At 43.5% G+C, this 17,403-nt stretch overlaps 1 protein-coding gene across 1 annotated transcript in view; it reads left to right on the plus strand.

Annotated features, from left to right (window-relative positions):
• LOC139314491 (DEP domain-containing mTOR-interacting protein-like) overlaps window positions 1-17,403 on the plus strand; it is a 45,307-nt gene that overhangs the window by 8,986 nt on the left and 18,918 nt on the right. Inside the window, exons 2-3 of the mRNA XM_070940136.1 lie at window positions 8,816-8,994; window positions 16,562-16,685. Of these exons, the coding sequence (XP_070796237.1) occupies window positions 8,816-8,994; window positions 16,562-16,685 (303 nt within the window). The remainder of the gene's footprint in view (window positions 1-8,815; window positions 8,995-16,561; window positions 16,686-17,403) is intronic.

The following is a 17,403-nucleotide window of genomic DNA, read 5'->3' on the forward strand; positions in this document are numbered from 1 at the left end:
AGGACAGGAAGGCCTGGGGTCGAGATGGGTCGGACACGACTTCGCAACTAACAACAAGAAATTAATGTAAGTTGTGTTATGATGACTATTCATGTTCTAAATTGCTCATGAAATAAACCTCTGAATCTTAAAGTAAGAATTATTTATTGCATTACTGTCTCCTGTTTTCTTTTATTGGGATATTTTTATGACACCACAAACCTATAACAGGTGCCCCCTATGGAGGCCAACGGTGTTAATGCAGATGTGGTGTACCCAATTCCATATGGTTCAGGGCAGGGGTGAAATGCTCCCAGTTTGGACCGGATCGCCCGATCTCTGCGCCGCCCCCCCCCCCCCCCCATGCCCAGCTGAGCCGCAGGATCATCAGAGGCTTTTTTTTTTACATTTAAAACCATTTTTTCTACAACCTCTTCTGACAAAAAAATGCTTTTAAAAGTAAAAAAAAAAAGCCTCTGATGATCGCGCGGCTCAGCTGGGATCATCAGAGGCTTTTCAAAGCATTTTTTTCTGCAACCTCTTGGCCGAAGAGGTGATAAAAAAAAATGCTTTGAAAAGTCTCTGCCGATCCTAGCTGAGTTGTCTGATTGGCAGAGAGATATTTTTAAAAAAGCCTCTCTGATGATGCCAGCTGAATTGCCTGATCGGCAGAGGCTTTTCAAAGCATTAGAAAAAATGCTTTGAAAAGTTAAAAAAAAAAAAAGTTGGCCATGCCCACTCAGTCACATTACCCCCCCCCCCCAAGCCACGTCCACAGAACCGGTAGTAACAAATTTTACATTTCACCCCTGGTTCAGGGCCTATGAATTGTGGCCTTCTCTAAAGCCATCCAGGGTCCCACTGTTGATCTTACATGCCCTGTTCTTTCATCTGAAGATAAAGGCACAAATGAGCCAATGAACGGACAATTAATTCACAGTCTGATAAGGAGCTGCCAGCTGTAAAAGGTCACCTCTTGTTTGAGAACAGGTGTCTTAGCCAAGCTTATCTTCCCGATTGGGGCAGGGTGCGAAAAGCTGTGCCACTATTGCTTGTGCATGCAGCCAGGGAAAATGGATTCAGTTTGTTCCCTCAGCCCTGCCTAGGCAGCAAAAGTAATCGTACAAAGGTAATAACAGAATAACATTCAACCTACTGTAAATAATGAAAATGGTTTATACCAGTGTTTCTCAACCAAATAACAAAATAACGTAGTTGGGAGGAATCTTAGAGGTCTTCTAGTCCAACCCCCTGCTTAGGCAGGAAATCCTATACCATTTTAGACAAATGACTGTTCAGTCTCTTCTTAAAAACATCCAATGTTGAAGCACTCACAACTTCTGGAGGCTATTTGTTCCACTAGTTAATTGTTCTCACTGTCAGGAAATTTCTTCTTAGTTCCAGGTTGCTTCTCTCCTTGACCAGTTTCCATCTGTTGCTTCTTGTCCTGCCCTCACGTGCTTTGGAGAATAGTTTCTTTGTGGCAGCCCCTGAGATACTGGAACGCTGCTATCATGTCACCCATAGTCCTTCTTTTCATAAGACTAGACATACCCAGTTCCAGCAACCGTTCTTCATATGTTTTAGCCTCCAGTCCCCTAATCCTCTTTGTTGCTCTTCTCTGCACCCTTTCTAGAGTCTCCACATCTTTTTTACACCATGGCGACCAAAACTGGATGCAGTATTCCAAGTGTGGCCTTACGAAGGCATTATTTATTTATTTATTTATTTATTTATTTATTTATTCATTCATTCATTCATTCATTCATTCATTCATTCATTCATTCATTCATTTATTTATTTATTAAATTTATATACCGCCCTATTCCTAAGGGACTCAGGTCGGTGAACAGCGAACGATAAAAATACATGTAATACAAACGTTAATAAAAAAACCAATTAAAATATACTAAACACTCTGGTCCTAGATAATTCAAGACATCCCAGTTTAAAATAAAATCAAAAAGCAATATAAAGGGAAAGTTAGGCCAGGCCGGCCTGCTGAAACAGGAATGTTTTGAGGGCACGGCGGAAAGTGCGCAGATCCGGAATCTTCTGTATCTCTGGGGGGAGCTCATTCCAGATGGTGGGTGCCCTCACAGAAAAGGCTCTCCCCCTGGGGGCCGCCAGTCAACACTGTTTGGCTGACGGCACCCTGAGAAGCCCCTCTCTATGGGAGCGTACTGGGCGGTGAGAGGCTATTGGTGGCAGAAGGCGGTCTCGTAAGTACCCCGGTCCTAAGCCATGGAGCGCTCTAAAGGTGGTAACTAAGACCTTGAAGCGCACCCGGAAGACCACAGGGAGCCAGTGCAGCTCACGCATTATAAGGTGGATATTAACTCCATCACGTGATCTTGATTCTATCCCTCTGTTTATGCAGCCTAGAACTGTGTTGGCTTTTTTGGCAGCTGCTGCACAAGGCTGGCTCATATTTAAATGGTTGTCCACTAGGACTCCAAGATCTCTCTCACAGTTACTAATATTGAGCCAGGTACCACCTATACCTGTGATGGCAAACCTATGGCATGCCAGCTCAGCCTCTCTAGGAGTCTCTGGAGGATGGGAACGACAAAAAAACATCACTTCCTGTCCCCAAAGTCGGGAAATGGGCCATTTCGGGCCTCCGGAGGGACTGGGAAGGCTGTTTTCGCCCTCCCCAGATGCATAGAAAGGATCTGGAGCCAGGTGAGAAAGAAAAATGGGCCTACCGGGCCATCGCGTGCCAGGAGTGGGGGGGGAAGGGAGGGTCACGTGTGCATGCACGGGGTGGGGTGCATAGAATTATGCGTGTGGGCACACACGCACGTGAACCTCCCCCTTCCTGGCACACGATGGCAAAAAGGTTAGCCATCACTGACCTATACTATACCTGGGCATTTGGTTTTTCTTGCCTCAATGTAGAACCTTCTTTTTTTCACCCCACATTTCATTTTATGAAATGAAGACTGTGCACAGTTTCATTTTATGCACTATGTACAGTCTTCATGCCTCTTCCATTTCTTGCACTAAAGAATTTTTGCCTGCAGAAGGAACATGACATATACAGGTAGTCCTCGGGTTACAACTGTTCGTTTAGTGACCAAAGTTACAACAGCCCTGAAAAAAGTGACTTACTACCGTTGCAGCATTCCCATGACGATGGGATCCAAATTTGATTGAAGCATCCCAGGGTCATGTGAGATGATTCACCCTGGGCGAACTTCCCAGAAAGCTTCCCGCAAGCAATGGAGGAAGCCGGATTGGCTTAATAACCGCACAATTCATTTAACAATTTCAATGATTCCCTTAATGACCGTGGTAAAATTTTGTGCAATCAGGAGTGACTCACCTAACAACCACGTTCTACCATATGTGGTGGACGTGCCCCAATACAAGGAAATACTGGTGCAAAAATCAAGAAATGGCTGGAAGAAATTATGGAACAAAAGATAGAATTGAAACCGGAATGGTTTTAATAGGAATATTAGATCCAAAAATGGATAAAAGTTTTCAATATATAACAGTACACATACTAACTGCTGCTAGGATCGCCTTCGTGCAAAATTGGAAACAGATTAATACACCCTCAGATCAGGGGTGAAATGCTCCCGGTTTGGACCGGATCGCCTGATCTGGTAGTGATGGCGGCGGGTGGTTCGGAGAACCGGTAGCAAAAATCCCTGCGCTCCCCCATGCCCAGCTGAGCCGGACGATCATCAGAGGCTTTTTTTTTTTACTTTTAAAAGCATTTTTTCTACAACCTCTTTGGACGAAAAAATGCTTTTAAAAGTAAAAAAAAAAGCCTTTGATGATTGCGCGGCTCAGCTGGGATCGTCAGAGGCTTTTCAAAGCATTTTTTCCTGCAACCTCTTGGCCGAAGAGGTGGTAAAAAAAATGCTTTGAAAAGTCTCTGACGATCCCAGCTGAGTTGCCTGATTGGCAGAGGCTTTTCAAAGCATTAGAAAAAATGCTTTGAAAAGTTAAAAAAAAAAAAAAATTGGCCACGCCCACCCAGTCACATTACCACCCCCCCAAGCCACGCCCACAGAACCGGTAGTAACAAATTTTACATTTCACCCCTGCCTCAGATGAAATAGTAATTAGAAAAATACTCGAGTGTGCAGAAATGGACAAAATGACCATGGAGTTCAAAGAAAGAGAAGAATCGGATTATTCTAAAGTTTGGAATAGAATGTATAAGTGGTTAGGGAGCAGAAGCCAAAACAAGAAGGAGTTTTAAATTAGTATTGATTAAATATTAACCAAAATCACCAATTATTATTAAATCTAAATTACTGATTATAACGTAAGTATAATGTAGATATGAGTGATTAGTATTGTTATAATTGTTATTACATCATTATAGTTGTTATAACCGATAGGAAGGCAATGCAGAAGTACGAATTATAAAAACAGAACATATATGCTGGTACAGAAGGCTGTAAAATTACTCTACATTGTTACGTTTGTCTTGTTTTGTCTTGTTTTTTTTTCTTCTGTTGTTTTTTTGTTTTTAAAGGTGAAAAATGTTTAATAAAAACTATATTTTTAAAAACAAAAACAAAAAAAACTCAACCACTTTGCTTACCAATGGAAATTCTGGTCTCAATTCTGGTTGAATGTTGAGGGCTACCTCTACAGGAATTCTCAGGGACTATATATAAGTGGGATCTTCTTTGAATCTTTGTCTTTGTTTTCCATAGGGGAATCTGTGGATCAATGACTTTCAGTTTGACATTTTTTTTTATTTTTTATTTTTTTAATTTGATTTATATGCCGCCCTTCTCCGGAGACTCAGGGCGGCTTACAATGCGTTAAGCAGTAGCCTTCATACTTTTGTATATTTATACAAAGTCGGCTTATTGCCCCCATAATCTGGGTCCTCATTTTACCTACCTTAGAAAGGATGGAAGGCTGAGTCAACCTTGAGCCTGGTGAGATTCGAACTTGCAGTAATTGCAGGCAGCAGATGTAAGTGGATGTTAATAACAGTGCTTTAGTCTGCTGAGCCACCAGAGCTCCTTTGCTTTATTTTGCTTTATCTCCTTTATTTTGATAAATTCCGCTGAACTTTTTCACATAGACACTTTTTCCCTTTTGCCAACTCATTCGTTTTTATCTCTGACAATCTGGATTTGAGGCTAATCGGGATTCATTGTAAATTAACAGTCACTTTTGGTTTAAATGGGTTTTTCTGAGAGAAAACCAGTTCTTGTCAAACCAGATTTCTTAGTTGGTTATACTTGTCCTTTACAAAGAACATTTATAGTTCCTGGTTGAGATTCCACAGAATGAAGCAAGATGCGAAAATGTGTTGCGGCAACTGGGTATATCTAACTTAATGAAGAGAAGGACTAGAAGCGGACAAAAATAGATACATGGTTGGAAAAAACATTAAAACAACATATAGATGAGAAGCCAGAAATATTTTTGCTAGGCATAATATCTGAAAAGTATGATAAAGGGAACCTATACTTAATATTACATGTTTTGACCAGTGGTGGGTTCTGTGGGTGTGGCTTGGTGGGCGTGGCATGGCTTGGTGGGCGTGGCATGGCTTGGTGGGTGTGGCTTGGTGGGCGTGGCAGGGGAAGGATACTGTAAAATCTCCATTCCCTCCCCACTCCAGGGGAAGGATACTGCAAAATCCCCATTTCCTCCCGATCAATTGGGACTCGGGAGGCAGAGAATAGATGGGGGTGGGACCAGTCAGAATTTTTACTACTGGTTATCCGAACTACTCAAAATTTCCGCTACCAGTTCGCCAGAACTGGTCAGAACCTACTGAAATGCACCTCTGGTTTTGACAGCAGCAACAGAGGTGGTATTCAGCCAGTTCAGATTGGTTCGTCTGAACCAGTAGCGGAAATCGCAGGTGGGCCTGCTCCACCCACCCACCCCGGCTCTAGCCATCCTATTTAGGCATGTTTTTGAGGCTAGGCGCATGCGTGGAAGGCATGGATACAGGCAAAGCACATGCACGGAAGGCAGGCGTGTGCATGAAGTGAGTGCGCACGGGGCGGTAGTAGCATAATGTGAAACCCACTGCTGAGCAGCAAAATTGTATTTGCAGAGTACTGGAAAAATGAGGGCACACCTACAGAGGACGATGTAATTAAAAAAAAAAATTAGATTGTACAGAAATGGACAGATTGACACTAAAAATAAAAGAAAAAAAGAAGATACAGAGAGTATTTTCGAACATGGGGCTTGTTTTATAAATGATTGGATGTCAGAGGTAGAAATTAGGAGTGGGAAACGTATTACTATATATAAATAAATTGATCCAGACAATACACTGGTCACTAAGCACTTAGATATGTAAAGTGAAAATATATAAATAAACTGTTAAAAAAAAGAGAGAGAGAAAGAAGGACCAGGGGAGACATGATAGCAGTCTTCCAACATTTGAGGGGCTGTCACAGAGAAGAAGTCGACCTATTTTCCAAAGCACCTGAAGGCAGGACAAGAAGCAATAGATGGAAATTTATCAAGGAGACTGGGGAATTCTGGGAGTTAGAGTCCACACATCTTAAAGCTGCCAGGGTTAAGGAAATGCTGGTTTAGAAAGCAAATGGACACCGCGGGCTTATTTTTAGAATACTCTCAGCAAATCTTAAAAGTAAAGAGGCAATGTATCCAGAGATTTAATTAATTCAATTTATATGCCGCCCCTCTCCGAAGACTCAGGGAGATGGTATTCAGCCAGTTCTGTCCGGTTTGGGCAAACTGGTAGCGGAGACTGCGAGTGGGCACCCACCCACCCGGATGTAATGCCGTCCTATTTAGCCACGTTTTGCGCAGAAGGCACATGAGTGCATGAAGCGAGGGCACGGAAGGCGTATGCGCACGGGAACTGGTGACAAGAATATGTGAAGCCCACCCCTGAACCACTACCGGTTCGCAACGGGATTCTGTGCATGCTCAGATCACCGATGACAACATCCGGGTCGGTGGGCGGGGCCTCCCACAGGTTTTACTACCGGTTTTTGCGAACCGGTCCGAACCAGGGGTAACCATCCACTGCCCTGAACGTATCCTTCTCCTTTCACCTACTCCTCACTTTTCCCAGTCAAGCAAAGAAGGATAAATATTTTAGTGTGTTAATAAGAGTGAGTTTGTAGTCTGGACATGGCGTCGAGCGGAGGTGGGCAACTATGGCCCTTTTATGACTTGTGGACTTCAATTCCCAGAATTCCTGAGCTAACATGGCTCGCTCAGGAATTCTGGGAGTTGAAGTCCACAAGTCATAAAAGGGCCATAGTTGCCCACCTCTACTCTACGCCATGTCCAGACTACAAACTCACTCTTATTAACACACTGGCGTAGAGACCAACCTCTGGCGTAGAGGAATAAATTCTGGTCAAAAATATCAAAATGAGATTTTAGCCCACTAGGACGAGAGACGTCTGAGTCTCTGAAGCGTCGGTCTTTTGTTTAAACCAAAACAGAATTTGAATAAATGGCCCTGGAGAAACTTGGTGGAATCAGATATTGCGTGATTTATTTTTGTTTAATGTTCTCACCTCAGGTCAGGGCTGTTCTTCTGTCCTCAGAGAGACCTTGACAGAGCAAAGCCATCGCTTGGGACGTTCTGGGCCTCAGGCCAAGTTTTGGAGAAGAACCTGTTCCCTGGAGACGCTCCCCTCCATTGCTCCTAGGTTCCACCCAGGATTCTGGAGCCATAAATCTGGAGGGTTTGGGGTTAGGTTGCCTAGTTCAAGTTTCAGTTAAACTTTGCTTCATGGTGGAATTTTAAAATGAGCAGTCCATCTTCTCCATCAGTAATTGGCTGATGGGTTTTTCATTTTATTTATTTATTTATTTATTCATTCATTCATTCATTCATTCATTCATTCATTCATATCCCCCCTTTATTATTTTTATTCCTTCCTTCCTTCCTTCCTTCCTTCCTTCCTTCCTTCCTTCCTTCCTTCCTTCCTTCCTTCCTTCCTTCCTTCCTTCCTTCCTTATGTTTAGAATGCAGTATTACAGGCTAACTCTGCTCACAGCCATGAGTTCGAACGTGACCTGACCGGCTCAAGGTTGACTCAGCCTTCCATCCTTCCGAGGTTGGTAAAATGAGGACCCAGATTGTTGGGGGGCAAGAGGCTGACTCTGTAAACTGCTTAGAGAAGGCTGTAAAGCACTGTGAAGTGGTATATAAATCTAAGTGCTAATGCTATTGCCTTTCCTTCCTTCCTTCCTTCCTTCCTTCCTTCCTTCCTTCCTTCCTTCCTTCCTTCCTTCCTTCCTTCCTTCCTTCCTTCCTTCCTTTCTTCCGTACTTACTTACTTACTTACTTACTTACTTACTTACTTACTTACTTACTTATGTTTAGAATGCAGTATTGCAGGCTAACTCTGCTCACAGCCATGAATTCGAACGTGACCTGACCGGCTCAAGGTTGACTCAGCCTTCCATCCTTCCGAGGTTGGTAAAATGAGGACCTAGATTGTTGGGGGGCAAGAGGCGGACTCTGTAAACTGCTTAGAGAAGGCTGTAAAGCACTGTGAAGTGGTATATAAGTCTAAGTGCTAATGCTATTGCCCTTCCTTCCTTCCTTCCTTCCTTCCTTCCTTCCTTCCGTACTTACTTACTTACTTACTTACTTACTTACTTACTTACTTACTTACTTACTTATGTTAGAATGCAGTATTGCAGGCTAACTCTGCCCACAGCCATGAGTTCGGACTTGACCTGGCAGCCTTCCATCCTTCCGAGGTTGGTAAAATGAGGACCCAGATTGTTGGGGGACCATAGGCTGATTCTGTAAACCACTTCTGGAGGGCCGTAAAGGACTGTGAAGCGGTATATAAATCTAAGTACTATTGCTATTGCTATTTTTCCCTCCTAGGCTTCGTCTTCATGACGGCAAGCTTATAAAGGATCGCCGTTATCACCTCCGCACCTACCCGAATTGCTTCGTGGCCAAGGAGCTCATCGACTGGTTGATTGACCACAAAGAGGCCCCTGACCGTGAGACAGGCATCCGGCTGATGCAGAAGCTCATGGACCATGACATTCTTCACCACGGTTGGTGAGCTTCTTAATTCTGGTTACCTTTGAGGACTTTTCCCAATGACCTGAAAGTGCCTTATGCAAATGTTCTGGCAGTTCTCTTAAACCAGGGGTCTCTAACCTTGTCAACTTTAAGACTTTAAGCCAGCAAAGCTGGCTGAGGAATTCTGGGAATTGAAGTCCACAAGCCTTAAAGTTGACAAGATTGGAGACCCCTGTCTTAAACCAAATTGGGGGCTTTTATGCCCCCACCCCAAGCCACATTTGGCCCTTTGGCTGCCCTTGCGGTCGTAAGTCGAGGACTACCTGTAATGAAAGAGGAGGGTTTTTAACAAACAGGAGGATAATCTCAAAGGTCAGTAAAAATATAAAGGGAGGAACATAAAAGTACAGAATGAGTAATAATATTTACATTTAAGTGCCAGTGAATCAGGCACAAGTCCTGGAGATTGAGTGGTATAAACAAAAGGAAGAGTCTCAAGTTTTTGGGGAAAAAAAAAGATTTATTTAAGCCCAAAATATTCCTTTTCCAAGGACACCTCTGAAACATTTGTGAACCAAGAGGCATTCACCAGTCTTTTTTAACGAGGTTTATTATAACAATATTAATTCTTAGCCAAGAAACCAGAGACTGGGAGTTCTAGACTGTGAAAGCTGACTGGGTGACTTTGGATCAATCACCAGGAGACTGAGTTCTAGTCCTGATTTAGGCAGGAAAGTGGCCTGGCTGACTTTTGGCCGATCACTAGGAGACTGTGAATTCTAGTCCTCCTTTAGGCAGGAAACAGGGCTGGCTGACTTTGAGCCAATCACCAGGAGACTGTGATTTCCAGTCCTCATATAGGCAGGAAAGTGGGCTGGCTGACTTTTGGCCGATCACTAGGAGCCTGTGAGTTCTAGTCCTGCTTTAGCTAGGAAAAAGGGCTGGCTGACTTTCAGCCAATCACCAGGAGACTGAATTCTGCTCCCATTTTAGGCATGAAAGCTAGCTTGATGGCTGTGAGCCAGTTGCCAGGAGACTGTGAGTTCTAGTCCTGCCTTAGACATGAAAAATGACTTTGGACCAGTCCTTCTCTCTCAGTTCTACCCACCTCACAGGGTTGTTGTGGTAAAATAAGAGGAGGAAGGTATATTCGGTGTGTTCACTGCCTTGAATTATTTGTAAAAACAATAAACAAACACCAAATAAAATACACAAATATGCTCCTTAATTACTTCCTTATTAGGTGAAATGCAACAGATTCTCACTAATCATTTGGGAGTTTGCATTTCTGAGTCTTCTTTGTAAAGCGTTCAAAAGTTGCTTTATATTTCTACTTTACTTACAAATCTCTTCCTGCTAAAGAGATTTGTATGCGTCTTTTTATTATTTGTTTTCTGAAAAGCATAAATTGGTCTATCCTAGGAAGTGGGGGGAACAGATCCTCGAGTCCTTAAGGTTGTGAGTGAAGAACCAAGAATAAACTTGTAAAATAAGAATTTCTTTTTTAAAAAAATCTTGTTCTTTTGGGAAAGGAGGGTTTTCTTTGCAGACAGCTGGAAATTCTTGAAGGGGTAAAAGTTTGTTTCTTTAAAAGGGAAGAGGGGACTTCGGTTTCTCAACAAGCCCACCATGAAGAAGTCAACCATTGAGGTAGAAATGCTCACTGGAAACAAATTTAGGTGTTTCTTCCTTGATGAATATCCCCTTTTCAAGATTTATCTGGCAGAGGCCCCTCCACAAAGCCTGGGTCTATCCCCATCTCCAAATACGCTTCAAACTATTTGGAGGTGGCTCAAAATCCAAATATGAAGGTTGTGGGATATTTCCTCACGACTTTTTGGGGCTGAGCAGGAACAGTCAACAAAAGCTTGGACCAACAGCTCTCTGTGTATCTGAGAATTTCATGTAGGTGGAGTGGTCAAACCCCAAATCTGAGGAACTGAAGTCTTCCTTGATGGATTTTCCTTCACCGACAGGAATCAAACATTCCACAGATACCTATGCATATTTTCAGGGCTGTAGGCAGTTAGCAAATAGGACCAGGGGCGGACTTCAAAGATTTTGGCAAGGGGTTCTCTGCCTGGTTGCTGGGTGGGCGTGACCATGGTGGGTGTGGCCTAGTCAACCTCCTGCACCACGGTGGGAGGGTGTGTTTTTCCCTCTCTGGGTTCCAGTGGCTTTTCTTGAGCCTCCGGGAGGGCGAAAATGGCCTCCCCAGGCTCCAGAGGCCCTCTGGAGGCCAGAAATGGGCCTGTTTCCGGCCTTCCCAAACTTCCAGTAGGCCCGTTTTTTGCCCTCCCTGAGCATCCGCACGCGCCCTGCCCTTACCTGCATCTAAAATGGGCCGCTTGGGAGGGGCAAGGCGGGGTGGGCGGGGCCAGCCAGGAGTGGGATTTGGGGGATCTCCAAACTGCACAGAATCTTAGCTGGAGGTTCTTGCGAACCGCTGCGAACCCCCAGACTATCCCTGAATAGGATAGTCAGCCTACTCTGGGGATGGTTTTCATAAATGGTACCTAGGTGAGGATGTCCCGCTCTTTTTCAAGAGGCTACTGGACTTTCTGGTTTTTCTCTGAAGATGTTTCGCTTCTTATCCAAGAAGCTTCTTCATCTCTGACTGGATGGTGGGGAATGGAAGGATTTATACTCCTTGCAGACAGCTGGTCGTTAGCATCCTGTTTAGCCAGTCATTGAAGCCACTTGGAGATTTATCTGTGTCCTCAGGGTCACCTGAGTGGTGAAAATGAGTGTGGAGTCTTCTTGGAACTGCTGAAAGGAATGTGTCGTAGACTGGAGATAGATGATGTTGTATCCCTCCCCCTCTGTTGAGAGAGGGCTGTTCAATTTTAACATGGATGGCCTCTTTAATCCCTTTTTCAACAAAGAGGGGTCCACATTTTGGACAGAGAAGACAGCTGGTTTTCATGGCCTGGATGACTGAGAATCTTCATAGACATCTAGATGAGGATGGAGTCCACCTCTTTGTCTGTTCTGAACAGAGCTTGCTGTTCCATGAGCCAATGCTTAATTCCATCTTTTAGGACTTACCTACAGCTTCCATCATCTTTTGACAATTATTGTTGTTCAGTCACTAAGTCTTCATGACCCCATGGACCACAGCATGTCACCCCCATCTCTACCCTGTCCTTTGCCGTCTCCTGTGGTTTGCCCAAATTCATGTTCATTGTGTTGATGAGACCATTTAACCATCTCATCCTCTGCTGTCCTCTACTCCTTATGCCTTCCATCTTCTCTGACATCAGGGGGCTTCTCCTCCCTCCTCATTTGGTGGCCAAAATATTGGAGCTTCAGCTTCAGGATCTGTCCTTCCAAAGGACAGCCAGGGTTCATTTCCTTTAGGATTGACTGATTGGATCCCCTTGCAGTCCATGGGACATCCCTATTTTGATGACCACAGCAGATACATCAAGTTTTTCTATATACAACTATATCAACTTCTAAATAAGTTCTTCTGTGTAGATTGCTTATTTAGTATCCATGACTATCACTAAGTGTTGTATCTCATGTTTTATGATGAATGTATTTTTACAACGACCATGATAATGATCTATCACTATTGTTGTATGTACACTGAGAGCTTATGCACCGGAGACAAATTCCTTGTGTGTCTAATCACACTTGGCCAATAAAGAATTCTAAATTAGTGTTTCTCAACCTTGGAAGCTTGAAGATGGGTGGACTTCAACTCCCAGAATCCCCCAGCCAGCAGTGCTGGCTGGGGGATTCTGGGAGTTGAAGTCCACCCATCTTCAAGCTACCAAGGTTGAGAAACACTGTTCTAAATACTTTCTGGTGCACTACAGGTTTGACTTACAACCACAAATGAGCCCAAAATTTCCATTGCTAAGCAAGACTAAGCATTGCTAAGTAGCTTGTGCTCCATTTTACGACCTTTTTTGTCACTGTTGTTAAATTAATCACGGGATGGTTAAGAGAATCTGGCTTCCCTCATTGCCTCTGGTTGTCAGAAGCCATCTGGAAAGGTTACAAATGGTAATCTATCAATCAGAATAGAGCTACAAGGGACCTGGGAGGTTTTCTAGTCCAACTCCCTGCTCCCTGCTTTCTTGTAGCCTGGGGAGGGCAAAAACAGCCTTCCCTACCCCTCTGAAGGCCCTCTGGAGGCAGGAAATGGCCCGTTTCCCGACTTCCGGTGGGCCCAAAAGTCCCGAAAATCAGCTGGCTGGCTCGCGCATGCGCACCATAGCTGAGCTAGGGCAACGCTTGCGTGCCCACCGATATGGCTCAGTGTGCCACCTGTGGCACGTGTGCCATAGGTTCGCCATCACAGCCCTATACCATTTCAGATAAGTAGCTGTCTTCTTAGAAACTCCCAGTGATGAAGCACTCACAACTTCTGGAGGCAAGCTGTTCCACTGGTTAATTGTCCTTAATTCAAGATTGCTTCTCTCTTCGATTAGTTTCCATCCATTGTTTCTTCTCCTGGCCTCTGGTGCTTTGGAAAATAAATAATAAACCCCCTCCTGTTGGTGGCATCCTCTTAGATCACATGACCCCAGGACAATGCAAATGTCACAAATCCATACCATCTATCCCATCATCATAGGATCACCTTTTGAGACCTTATGACAAGCAAAGTCAATGAGAAAGCCAGATTTACTTAACAAACGTGTTACCAGGGGTGAAATGCTCCCGGTTCGGACCGGATCGCCCGATCCAGTAGCAATGGAGGTGGGTGATTCGGAGAACCAGTAGCAAAAATCCCTGCCCCCCCCACCCCCCCATTGCCCAGCTGAGCCGCGCAATCGTCAGAGGCTTTTTAAAAAAATGTTAAAAGCATTTTTTCTACAACCTCTTTGGCCGCAAAAATGCTTTTAAAAGTAAAAAAAAAGCCTCTGATGATCGCGCGGCTCAGCTGGGATCATCAGAGGCTTTTAAAAGCATTTTTTTCTGCAACCTCTTCAGCCAAAGAGGTTATAGAAAAAATGTTTTTAAAGGGAAAAAAAAGCCTCTGCTGATCAGGCAAGTCAGCTGGAATCGTCAGAGGCTTTAAAGCATTTTTTTTACTTCTTCAGCCGAAGAGGTTATAGAAAAAATGGTTTTAAAGTAAAAAAAAAAAAAAGTTGGCCACGCCCACTCAGTCATATTACACCCCCCTCACCAAGCCACGCCCACAGGACCGGTAGTAACAAATTTTACATTTCACCACTGCATGTTACTAACGTATCAACTGCAGCGAATCACTTAACAACGGCAGCAAGAAAGGACGTAAAATGAGGCAAAGCTCACTTAACAACCGTCTCGCTCAGCAACGGAAATTTTAGGCTCAATTGTGGTCGTATGTTTAGGACTACCTGTATGTTCAAAAGCGTCATATGTACTGTAAACCCTTTTCCAAGTTCAGTAATGAGTTGGTAGATAAAAAGAGCAAGGAAGGTGATTTAATGGACGGGGCCATCTGTTCTCCAATGGGGGGAATGTTTACAGATCTGTCCCTCCTGCCTGAATTACGCAGCTCGGTAAACATTAAGTTTTATACAGCCTGCTGCAGATCCATCTGCAAATAAATAAAATGCTGCTATGGGGCTCTAAGGGAAGTGCAATTGGTTTAGGGTTAATTATTAACACTCACAGAGCCAGTTTGGCATAGCGGTGAAAGCATCAGGCGTGAAACTGGGAGATGGTGAGTTCTAATCCTGCCTTGGATACATATATAAAATAAACCAAATTAAAGCAAAATAAAATGAACTGATTCATCATAATCTCTATCATATCTTTTAGTGAAAGCATCTAATCTTTCTATATCTATCTATCTATCTATCTATCTATCTATCTATCTATCTATCTCTATCTATCTATCTATCTATCTATCTATCTATCTATCTACTATCTGCCATCTATTTATCATTTATCTATCATCTATCATTTATCTATCTATCAGATGATAGATAGATAGATGATGGATAGATAGATAGATAGGTAGGTAGGTAGATGATAGATATAGATAGGTAGGTAGGTAGATGATAGATAGATAGATAGAAAGAAAGAAAGAAAGAAAGATAGATAGATAGATAGATAGATAGTATCTGTCTGTCTGTCTGTCTTTCTATCTATCTATCTATCTATCTATCTATCTATCTATCTATCTATCTAATAGATGATAGATAGAAAGATAGATAGATAGTATCTGTCTGTCTGTCTATCTATCTATCTTTCTATCTTTCTATCTTCTACCTACCTATCTATCATCTATCTATCTATCTATCTATCTATCTATCTATCTATCTATCTATCTATCCATCCATCCATCCATCCATCCATCCATCCATCCATCCATCCAGGGGTGGGTTCTAAATTTTGCTAATACCGGTTCTGTGGGTGTAGTTTATTTTGTGGGCGTGGCTTGTGGGGGCGTTAATGTGACTGGGAGGGCGTGGCCAACTTTTTTTTTTTTTTACTTTTAAAAGCATTTTTTCTACAACCTTAAGAGGTTGCTGAAAAAAATGCTTTTAGAAGCCTCTGACGATCAGGCACGTCGGCTGGGATCGCCAGAGGCTTTTAAAGGCATTTTTTCCCCTGCAACCTCTTCGGCTGAAGAGGTTATAGAAAAAATGCTTTTAAAAGCCTCTGAGATCCCAGCTGAGACATGCGATCATCAGAGGCTTTTTTTTTTAACTTTTAAAAGCATTTTTTCAGCTGAAGAGGTTGTAGAAAAAATACTTTTAAAAGTAAAAAAGAAAAAAAACCTCTGATGAGATGGGCGGGGTAAGTGAGCGGCGACCGGGCCGAGGACCGATTCGGGGGCGTGGCCAGCCAATGTTATTACCGGTTCGCGGAACTACTACAAATTTTTACTACCATTTCTTGCGAACCGGTGTGAACCGGGAGCAACCCACCACTCTATCTATCAATCTATCATTTATCTATCAATCATCTCAGATAGATAGATAGATAAATGATAGATAGATAGATAGATAGATAGATAGATAGATAGTATCTATCTGTCTGTCTGTCTGTCTATCTATCTATCTATCTATCTATCTATCTATCTATCTATAGACACACACACACACACACACACACACACACACACACACACAGTCCTTGATTTACGGCCACAAATGAGCCCAAAATTTCTGTTGCTAAGTGAGACATTTGTTAAATGAGTTTGGCCCCTTTTATGACTTTACTTGCCACAGTTATTAAGTGAAGCATTGCATTTGTTAAGTTAGTAACCTGGTTGTTAAATGAATCTGGCATCCCCCTTGACTTTGCTTGTCAGAAGGTCACAAAAGGGGAACATGTGACCCCGGGATACTGCAACCGTCATAAATGTGAATCAGTTGCCAAGCGGTTAAATTTTGATCATATGACCATAGGGATACTGCAATGGTCGTTAAGTGTGAAAAACGGTCACAAGTCACTTTCTTCAGTGCCATTGTAACTTCCAACGGTCACTAAATGAACTGTTGTAAGTCGAGGACTCCCTGTATCATACCAAATGTAACCTTGCATTTTTGTCTCTGTTGGAGGCCAGCCTGCTTTTGGGGGAGCGAATGGTCTGACTTGGGCCTCAAAGCGTGGAAGGGGCTAAGACTTGTCTTAAACGCTTTTCAGTGTGTGACGAACATTCGGACTACAAGGACGCTAAGCTGCTCTATCGCTTCCGCAAGGATGATGGGACCTTCCCGCTCAACAAGGAAGTCAAGGTGTTCCTGAGAGGACAAAGCCTCTACGAGACGTACGTGAGCCCTCCAGCCTTCCTGGTCTCCGGAGGTTTCGGTGGAGACCCATGAACTACAGTTCCCTGGGCTTTAATTTTGAGGGGATAGGAAAGGAGATAAATGGGAATTCCTTCCTTCCTTCCTTCCTTCTTTCTCCCTCCCTCCCTCCCTCTCTTTTTTCTTCCCATCTCTTCCCTCCCTCCCTTCTTCCCATCTCCTCCCTTCCTCCCTCTCTCCCTTTCTTCCTTCATTCCCTCCCTCCCTTTCTTCTTTCTTCCCATCTCCTCCCTCCCTCCTTCCCTCTCTTCTTTCTTCCCATCTCCTCCCTCCCTCTCTCCCTTTCTTCCTTCCTTCCTTCCCTCTCTCATCTCCTTTCTTAATCCCATCTCCTCTCTCCCTCCTTATTTCCCATTTCCTTCCTCCCTCCCTTCCTCCCACCCTCCCTTTCTTCTTTCTTCCCATTTCCTCCCTCCCTCCCTTCTCTCCCTCCCTCTCTTCTTTCTTTCTTTTTTTTTTAAAATTTGATTTATATGCCGCCCTTCTCCAGAGACTCAGGGCGGCTTGCAATGCGTTAAGCAATAATAGCCTTCATCCTTTTGTATATTTATACAAAGTCAGCTTATTGCCCCCACAAACTGGGTCCTCAATTTACCTACCTTAGAAAGGATGGAAGGCTGAGTCAACTTTGAGCCTTGGCGAGATTCAAACCTGCAGTAATTGCAGGCAGCTGTTCTT

This window comes from Pituophis catenifer, unplaced genomic scaffold, assembly GCF_029215685.1.
Source record: "Pituophis catenifer annectens isolate HBS135680 unplaced genomic scaffold, rPitCat1.0.hap2 SCAF_3, whole genome shotgun sequence".
In the NCBI taxonomy this organism is placed as follows: domain Eukaryota; kingdom Metazoa; phylum Chordata; class Lepidosauria; order Squamata; family Colubridae; genus Pituophis; species Pituophis catenifer.